The 10,353-nt window shown below is 38.8% G+C and overlaps 1 protein-coding gene across 5 annotated transcripts in view; it reads left to right on the top strand.

Moving 5' to 3' along the window:
- The window catches only part of MARCHF8 (membrane associated ring-CH-type finger 8), a 169,378-nt gene extending 161,186 nt beyond the window's left edge, over window positions 1-8,192 (top strand). For 4 of the 5 annotated variants that reach the window (XM_053451310.1, XM_053451308.1, XM_053451309.1 and 1 more), the window contains 5 exons: window positions 1,553-1,632; window positions 1,828-2,646; window positions 5,423-5,603; window positions 6,508-6,655; window positions 7,751-8,192. In XM_053451310.1, the coding sequence (XP_053307285.1) occupies window positions 1,553-1,632; window positions 1,828-2,646; window positions 5,423-5,603; window positions 6,508-6,655; window positions 7,751-8,055 (1,533 nt within the window). In that variant the 3' untranslated portion in view covers window positions 8,056-8,192. The remainder of the gene's footprint in view (window positions 1-1,552; window positions 1,633-1,827; window positions 2,647-5,422; window positions 5,604-6,507; window positions 6,656-7,750) is intronic. The other variant, XM_053451312.1, reaches the window with a different exon arrangement.
- The last annotated feature ends 2,161 nt before the right edge of the window (window positions 8,193-10,353 follow it).

Below are 10,353 nucleotides of genomic sequence, written 5' to 3' on the forward strand. Positions count from 1 at the left end.
TCTCTCTTATCAGAATTGCGTCTCAGCATTTATAGGAGATATAGGGAAATTTGGGATGTTATTTCAACGTTTCATGTTTTATTGCTTGTTCATACTTGTACTGCCGACTAGATTCATATTTTGTATTCTGTCTGTACAGGTATTTTGCTTAGTTCCCTTGTGGTGGTGCTCTTAACCCCTTCAATCCCAGGGGTTTTTGGTACCTCAAAGCCCAGAGCAATTTTGCCATTTTTGGGGTATGTCGGTTTAGCGATGATTCTCTTTTCCTGTGAATAGTGTACCCATGTAAACTATATATCGTTTTTTCAAGGAGAGATAGAGCTTTCGTTTGATACCATAGTTGGATGATTAGCTGGAAATTTAGAATGAGAAATTTAGTAAAAACTAGCGAAGATTAGAAAATTAAACTAATTTTTTTTTACATTTTCCCTCTGAATCCTCACAAAATTAGGTAAAGTGATGGAAAATCCCCTCCAAGTTTATTAATTCAGGTGTCCTGATTTCAGAAATACCTAATTTATATAGATTTTCCAGACTTTCCCAGCACCAGGGAGCGTTCTATTAGGTGTACAATTTTGTAAAATTTGTATGCCTATGGCTTAACGGGTTTGGGGGTTGTGAACGGGGGCAGGAGGGTTATACTGGCTAGATGTTATGCTAGGGCAATGGGAAGTAAGGTTTTTTTAATAATTTTTTTATTATCTTTTTTTATATATTTTTTTTTAATTTTTTTTTTATTTTAATTTTTTTACATTTTTTTTATTTTTTATATATTATTTTTACACAGTAATGGTTAGAGGTCCTCCTAGGGACCTCCTGAACATGCCAGTGATGTCACAATGACATCACAGCCCACATTATAATTTTTTTTTGTATTATTTATATTAATATTTTAATGATTTTTTTAATATTATTTTTTAAATCACTAACCGTTTTTTTTTTTTCAGCTTTTCTGTTACAGGACGGGAGGGGGAGTGAGAGAGATGGTCTCTCACTCCCCTCCCCGCGATCCCCCTGCACCGATCACACTGTGATCTCTATGCAGGTCCTCACAGACCTGCATAGAGATCGCAGCGTCTCTGTGCCTCATCGGAGGGCAGGATATCCCCGCAGGGGATATCCTGTCCTCCGATGACCTTCCGGGTTACGTCAGCAGTGACGTAACCCGGAAGGGAATGCCCGATCGCGCGTTTCAACTGCGCGATCGCGCGATCGGGCACTTTCAACCGTAACAGCTTACCGGCTTTCATGCCGGAAGCTGTTACGGGAGATCGGGCAGCAGAAAGCCGGCAATGCCGGCTTCTGCTGCCAGGGGGGAGTCCAGGCTGTCAAACGACAGCCTGGTCTCCCGTGCAGCGGCAGGGATGTGTCCCTGACGCTGCACGAAAGGCTGGACGTACCGGGACGTCCATAGGGGTTTCTTTGTGGGCGTTTTTTGGACGTCCCGGTACGTCTATAGGGGAACTAAGGGGTTAATCTCATTAGTGTTACACCCTTTTTTCTGACTGTCTTCTCTAACTAGTCACCCTTTCCTGATATTTTGATATTACAGGCTGGGAGTCCAACCTCAGTTTCTGCTCCTAACAGCTTTCCTCGGACATCAGTAACTCCGTCCAGTCAAGACATTTGCAGGTACTTTTTAGTATTTATTTTGCACAAACATGTAGACTTGAAATCTGATAGTAGCTTTTATTCGTAACATCCAGTCGATTCATTGCCCACTTGTCACTGTATGGTTTGTTGTCATGTTTTACTTCATTGAATGTCTGTTGTTTTCATTCCTTTTTTTACTTTCTGTGCTTTTTCCTCCCATTGTTCTGCATGCAGTTCCAGTCCTGTATTCTCTGAATGTTGTCAAAGTCCAGTACAGTCTGCAGTTTTCTTGAAAACCCCGCACTGCCAAAGTTCTAGGACACAAGGTGTCACTGTGACAATAATATCGCAAGATGGTTTTTCAAAGACAAATCTTAATGCTAAGAACTGCAGTAGCCCCTTCAAATCATCTAAGGCCAAGCTGGCCTTTCCCTTCTCAAAATCACTAAATGATGTGGACCAGAAAGCCCAGAATATATCTGAAAGCAGTGATTATGTGGAGCGTACTACCTCGGAAGGACAATTACTTCCAATTAAAGATCATTGCCTCGAGATGAACAGATTTCAGGAAAATGGAGCTAAGCATATTGTTCCCATTACTTTGACCAACTCTAATGTTGCTCATGGACGGGCTATTTCTCCCACCTTAAGTTTCCTAGGAGCGAACAGTAGTCCTGAATGTGTATGTATACCTCTTATGGATGAGAAGGCCGACAGCGAGTCCTCTAAAAGCAAGACCCTGCTGCACTATATATTTTCTTTCTCTCCAAGTTCTAGTGCTCATAGTTTACAAAGGTTCCAGCAGATTGATGGCCTCTCTAGAAGTCTACATGCAGGTACATTTTCCAGTATGCTTTTGGGAAGCACAGACCTCTGTTCTAATGATATAGGAGATGATGATGTGTTTGAGGACAGTGCATCTCTCCAAGAAAATCTTCAAGAACAAAGAGCTCCGCTGTGCTCCGTTGAGGACAGTGATCTTGAATGTACTTCTCCCTATTCAAAAAAAATGCCCCCAGCATCCCCTATTTCAGCTTCTGGGGACTTATGCAGGTTGGTTTCTGGGAGAAGTGCCCTCTTGAGAGATGCAGACCCACATCAAATCTAACTGAATTATTGACACATATGCAAAATACATTACAACGTCCTGCTAAGAGCCTCTTACGTTTTTAGTAGAAATGCTATACTGCTGTTCATTCATCTTTATTTCTTATTAAAGTAAATATAATAAAATATTTTACAGTGTCAGAATAAACACCTTTCAGAGTAGATGCCATATAGCACTTACAATCAAGAACATTGCTTACAAGGGCTTTAGTCTTTTGTAGTAATTTATTACTCATATGCTTGTCAGTGATTCATGCTAGTGATGACAGGACTGCATCTCTTGGGCTGTAGTTTCTGATTTATTCAAGCAACCTTTGTTTTTGTTTACTATCATGTGCAGAACAAAAGAGAGTTTGATTATCACCTGAATATCTGTCAGAGTTTATGGAAAATATTTTTTCGGATTGCTGTGGATGCTGTATAACAGTACTTCCTTCCCATTCCGTTTCTGGAATAGACACCAAAACTATAATAAATAATCATACATCTAGAATATGACCGTCATAGACACCAAAACTATAATAATAATGCATCTAGAATGTTATATTATGGTTCCCACTAGGCAGGGGGTGTAAGTCTTAGCTTCACAGTCACCATCATGTATGGTTAACTCATGTTCCTTTACTGCCCTTAAAGATAATAGGGCAGTGTCTAAACAAACTTGTGGGAAACATTTTTTCATAGTGCCTTCCCCGTTTCATGTTTGCAAAAAAATCTAAGTGTACCTGTGGACTTAAGCCGTATACATGTTATTTTGTAGAGGATGTGTGGCTCTGTTCATACACAAATACTGTCCATACATTTAAGGCACATAAACATCAAAGCATTTTTTCTTATCGTAGCTTCTCTTTAACTTAAGCCTGTCAAATTATGTGTATACTTTACTCCATAATTCAAAGACATAATTTCCTCTTATTTACACTCCAAATTCCTCAGCAGTCTGAATTACCATATTTGCTTGATTATAAGACAACCCTGATTAGAAGACAACCCCTAAATATTAATTTAGGGGGGGGGCTGAATATAAGACAACCATATAGGAAAAAAACGTTTTACTAGTAAATAATAAATGTAAACTTTTTTCATATTTAATAAAAACTATGATTGAGAATTTTTTTTTATTTTTTTTGCCAACCTGCACCCCCCAGTTATGCACATCTGTCCTACGGCTTGCCACTCTGCCCCCCAGAGATGCCTTATACCGTGCTATATGCCACTCTGCCCCCCTGATATGCCTTATACCCCCTATATTCCACTCTTGACCCCCAGATATGCCTTATACCCCCCATATGCCACTCAGCCCCCCTCGACTAAACCAATGCATCCCTAGTCTTGTCCTCCCTTCTTCAGACTCCCTGGTGTCTAGTGGGGGCAGCCGGTGGACGTCTGCACGATGTGCGTAGAAAACTTCCGCTGCCCATTAGTTCAGCCGAGGCTTCTATGACTGAGCACCGGAAGGTCACGTCACGCCGGTGCTCCGTTATAGAAGCCCCAGCAGAAGTGCTGGCAGGAGCGGAGGTTGTCTGGGAGCAGGAGAGGGGGATCCTCCTCTCTGGCAGTCGGTGAACGTCTGCGCAATGCGCACAGACAACCTCCACTGCTGCCGGCACTTCTATCGGGCGTCTGTGATGGAGCACCAGAAGGTTATGTGACGCCGGAGCTCTGTCTTAGAAACCCCAGAGGAAGTGCCGGCAGCACTGCGGGTATCTGGATCTAAGTCTTGTAGTCAGACCTCTATTTGAGGTATATATATAAGATGACCTCGAATATAAGTCGAGGGGTATAATTGAGCAAATACGGTATTATATTCACAAAAACATAGATATTCAGGAACTCTCTATGCAGATAAATTCAGTAGAAAAGAAAAATGTATCCTCCTCCAAAAAAAAAATAAAACAAGGTGAAACAAAAAAAAAACATTTTGAGGTTGATCAGTAGTATAAATTGCTCATTTACTCTATCACCAACTGTTGCAGAAAACTGCTCTCTTTTTCCTACTGCAATTTTATTTCTGTAAATTTCTCTGATTTGTTAGATTATTCGCTGTAGTCTGTGTTGGGTTTATGTGTGTATTTGCAGTAATTTAGCTGTATTACCATGTTGTATGTCTTTATCATATGCATTGTACATTAGTGCTTATGTGTTAGTTATTATTTGCTATTTTCATGTCATTTATCACAGCTGTATTACTACATTATCAAGAAAATACCACCAGAACAGCATTTATACACTCTTGTAGGCCCTGGATAGCATACAAAAATATTAAATCAAGCAACTTTGCATTTGAACACCAGATGTTGTTGAACTAAATACCATAGAGAGCAGTCAGACATGTTGACTGAATAGCATTGTGGGAGCTTTGTAACATGTAGAGTTGTTATCTACTGGAGGTGCTACTGCTTCCATATGATTCATATGATTCTTACTAAAATCTATCTTATAAGTAATATAATGATTAAGTGAGACCCTAGTGACCACACACACCACACACTGATGTAGAATGAATGAAGTATATATACTACATGCTATTGTTGTAAACCTACTCGTCCAAGAATGCAAAATATACTATTCTAGTGCAATATAAATCTGCAATAATCCACTGCCCTAGAGACGTCATTGTAGTGCCATCAGTACATTGCGTCATAATAGGAATATTTTTTAATATCCTAAATTATATCTTTACAGAAATTATTGATAGTAGAATGTTTTATCTTTCATTTAGGATATGTCACTGTGAAGGTGATGATGAGAGTCCTCTGATTACACCCTGCCATTGTACAGGGAGCCTTCACTTTGTGCACCAGGCCTGCCTGCAACAATGGATCAAGAGCTCAGATACACGATGCTGTGAACTCTGCAAGTTTGAGTTCATCATGGAAACCAAACTGAAGCCTTTAAGAAAAGTAAGGGGTACAGAGTTCAGAGGGTGAAGCATTAAGGAGCACAACATTGGGGAGCTTTATACTAGTCTATGGTCGTTCTGTTTGTTTTATTTGACTTGATCAAATTGCCTTTCTCAATGTAATTAATTTCTAGATTAAAAAACAACAGTACCAGTCATTCTCTGTGATGAGACAGAAGTGTTATGCCTTTTGGTGACTTCTTGATGGATATATGCGGTTTTCCTTTTAGTTTAACACATTATAATATTTTAAGCAAAATAAGCGTTTCCGATACAACACAATCTCAGGGAAATATTTGTTCCGATTGTTCGAAGAAAGGCTCAGCTCTAGGATGTTAGGGGTCCCAAAGAAATAAACCAAAACAATGCCTTTAATAAAAGCGGTCAGACACGGTTTTGCACTGTATTATTATTTTAGAATAAATGATATGGATATTGTGTCAGGTTTGCCTAGGTCGTATTCCAGTGAGGCAAAAGCTGTTTAACCTCTTTGTATTCATAATCACACGCCATCGTTTTTGTGTAATATTAAATCCATTATAGCAGGGCAGTGTCCCAGCCACTCCTTACCACTTTACCTCCGTATTTCATTATGGAGCTCCAAGGTTACATTACTAGACCAAAAATCCCAGTTAGCATGACATTTGAGTGAACATTCAAGAGCTGAAACTTAAGGTCAGTCATCAAGATTGTCTGGCAAATTCAGCACTCTTGGCAGCTATGCAAGGTTTACCATGGGTAGGACAATCCAAACTGCTATTACTGAGACATTTTTGAAGTACAAATGGTACCGTGTAATAAGTGTTTTAGTACATACTATTTTTTTTAGTTGCCAAAGTGCTCAGCCTGCATGAATGCCAACATCAGCTTGAATAGTAAACATTGTCTGCTTCTCTTTATTCTAGTGGGAAAAGCTGCAGATGACAGCGAGTGAAAGAAGGAAGATATTGTGTTCTGTAACATTCCATGTCATCGCAATAACCTGTGTGGTTTGGTCGTTATATGTACTGATAGACCGCACAGCAGAGGAGATCAAGTTGGGCCAAACAACAGGTGGGGTTTCGATTTTTTTGCTGCAGTCATTGAAAGATGTGTTTACAAAAAGAAATTGCCCATCTGTTAAACTGAAAATCCTCTCAGAGGTTTTGTGATCACTTATTCCAGTACTCAAATGATTTTTGATAATGGAATAGCAATATAATACCAAAATGAGCTACAATGGGAACACGCCTATGTATTAATACATCCTGTAGTAATTTCTATAAAGGTTAAATAAGGAACCACAATAACAAGCAGATATTTTTGGTTAAGGTGCTATTTTCTCCTTTGTAATCAAGAGCATTGTGTTTAAGCAACACTGGCCACCTGTGTGCTATATTACTGATTGTCACAGATCTGGCTAGTCCGACCGACTACCTCCGCTGACTGGTGCTGCCTTAGCCTGGGACAACACACTGTTTCCCCGGTTTCCCAGTCACTAGCCGAGACTCAGTGTACGGTATAGCCAAAAGAAAAGACTGATTTATTTTTCACAAAAAGGGCTGGATATATTCAGCAAAACACACATTAACATAAAACAAGATATTGGGATGCAAACCGCCCAATTAATCTGCCTCCCAGAGACAACAGCCACAGAAGTCTTTACAAAGTCAGGGCCCATAGTCAATAGGGAGGAGGCTGGCTGTCAGGCCTCTCCAGTGGCCCCAGTAATGGAGGGTTCCATCACACTGATATATATATTTTTATATATACACTATATTAAATATATGTAGTGGACATTAGGATTTGTTGTATATTTGAGATTATATGGTAATATTTTTAAATATGTATGCCCATACATACAGTATCTCACAAAAGTCAGTACACCCCTCACATTTTTGTAAATATTTTATCATAACTTTTCATGTGACAACACTGAAGAAGTGACACACATGTACGGGCTTTGTCATTAAGGGGTTAATATAATATACGGTATATTATAGCCATAAATCTATTGATATACTATATATCAATTGGTAATAAAGCCTGCCATCCAGCATAAAACTATAAGGGCAGAGTGGGTTTAACCACATGATGTAGATGTAGTAGAAGAATATACCTGATTATGAAATGTATGGAGTTTATTTAAACATGTGTCCTTTTTTTCAGGTATTCTGGAATGGCCATTTTGGACAAAATTGGTGGTAGTTGCAATTGGCTTCACTGGTGGACTTTTGTTTATGTATGTGCAATGCAAGGTGTACGTACAGTTATGGAAACGACTAAAAGCATATAACAGGGTCATCTATGTTCAGAACTGTCCAGAAACTTGTAAAAAGAAACTATTTGAAAAAACTGTAATTATTGAGCCCAATCTGGACAGTAAAGAAGTTCTTGGAATTCATCACTCTGACACAAATTCTTCATACTACACAGAACCAGAAGATTGTGGGGCAGCTATCCTCCACGTTTAAACATTCTGTCCACTTTTTCTTCCGGAAACGTTTGTTTACCTTTCACTGACTGCAGTGGATTTGACGATATTCAGCAACACGTTATGTTTTCCTGCAGTTGAACCCAAATGTACCGTATGCATTCTAAAAATCAAAAATTAGATTAACACTCATCGCCGCTTTTATGCCTTTTAAAACATTCAAAAAAATACCCAACATTTCTCGTACTGGACTCAAGTACTCTGGATTGCATAGAAGAAAGACGATTATATATATATATATATATATATATATATAATGAAAGAATAGTACCCTCATCTGCAGAAATGCGGACAACCTTTACAATCGGAAAGTATTTCTTTCTACGAAGAATACTTCACGTCTCTTTGCAATACAAGCATGTCCACTACTCTTACTGCTGGCAACATCCATCTCGGCTTTCTGTTTTAGGATTTGGCTTTACAAACTAATCACAATAGCATTGAGCACTTTTTGAAAATGTTTTTGTATATCTATGTCGAAATTAGTTACATGGAGAGACACTTCTAGTTGAAATAATGTGGAACCTCTGCCCTTACAAGCTGATTATTTTTTTTTTCTTCAGAATTTTGTCAATTTACCCACAAGGAAAACATTTCTGCCTTGTTATTTCAGGAAAATTGCATATGTAAGCAGTTTGGACTTACCGTTTTTCTACCACATGTATTCAAGCTGTTTTTTTTACTCAAAATGCACAAATTGGTATACTATTGAAATTATGGTGTAAATTGAATAAAACTTAGAACTTTTAATAAGGAATATGTTTTTAATGTATCTAGATTTGGGAAATTCTGAGTTAATGAAGTAAAGAGCTTATAGTAGGATACATTTAGCATAAATAGCATTTTATATGTAAAAATCTAGTAACAAATGCCCTTTTCCCCCCCTCACATGTGAGCTATAGTTTTGGGAGGACAGCACAAAAAGAATGACAACATTGGCACATTCACATCATACAGTCAACAAGTATGTCTAAAAGCATACATGTTTTAAGATATTTTCAAATGACCACATGTTGACCTGTCAGTATTTGATTTTTTTTCCACTACTGTCCTAATCACCTGTACTTATTTATGAATAAATAAAAAACAACACAGTTGGGGGTGTGCTAGAAGAACACAGTTCTGAATCTCTGTTCTAAACTTGACAAGTTTGATTGAAACTGAAAAAATGGCACTTTAAAATGTTTGCTATAATAGCCTTGAGTCAATGGACCTGGCAAAATTTAGTCTTAGTAAAAAAAAAAATATAGAACGTTCTACTGCGTACAGAACGGTGTGGAACAATTAAATAACCCTGACGAAAACAAACCGAACAACCTTCTCAGCCAAAATGCAAGTAAGCCACAAGTGTATATATGATATAATCACACCCCAACATGCGCAAAAAGGCCAAATCACTTAACCACCAAGCATATCAAAGGAAAATACAAGACATTGGAGCATTCTGATTGCCATAGGGAATTCTAACAACAGCCAGTCCTGGGATTAGAAGCTGGCAACGACCCTTCCAAATAAACTATATAAACTCCTGCAAAACTCTTAGCTCATGGCCTGTGTATGGGCCTTTGTTGAGCTAAACCACAAGCTAAGAAGTGGAGGTGAGAATGAGAGTTAACACTGGTATATGTCAGTGGGTACAGGAGGAGAGCATTGCACAATACATTACACATTATACACCTCGGCACATCACAAACACCATGTTTTTATTGGCAACTGACGGATTGATTTGGACTGAGAGTTTGACTGGGAATACGTGAGTGGGGTGTAAAGGAGGGAGGAAGGATATAAGATGGACGAGTGTGCAGATGGAAACTAGGGGGATATGGACAGGAAGCAGTAGGGTGAAAGAGGATACTTGTTTAGACAGACACGGAGAAGAAACTCAAGAATGTGAGACCAGAGTCAGGCTTGGGAAAGGAGGCATCTAGCAACAGATCTCCAGCCCCTACAGCAGCGCATGGATTAGCTGCAAGTACACTGCCAATCTGATACGGTCTCGACACCAGTCCTTGTCAGGGTCTTATATGGATACCCATGTCACATGAATATCATGTTATTACATGCAAGAAATTAAGGTGCTATGTATGTGCATGTGATATGCCTTTGACAGTCATGATGGTACTTGTAAATAGGTTTTAAGTATGCTTAGTGATGTGAAAGTAGTGCAAGAGTATAAGTTTGGTTGATATCTTATGGTACATAATAGACTTCTGCAGAGAGCTCTGAATTTTCATTTATTTACCAAATTGGCTCAAATATAGGCCGGACCCAAATATAG

The sequence above is a fragment of the Spea bombifrons genome, chromosome 11 (assembly GCF_027358695.1).
Source record: "Spea bombifrons isolate aSpeBom1 chromosome 11, aSpeBom1.2.pri, whole genome shotgun sequence".
NCBI classification, from domain to species: Eukaryota; Metazoa; Chordata; class Amphibia; order Anura; family Pelobatidae; genus Spea; species Spea bombifrons.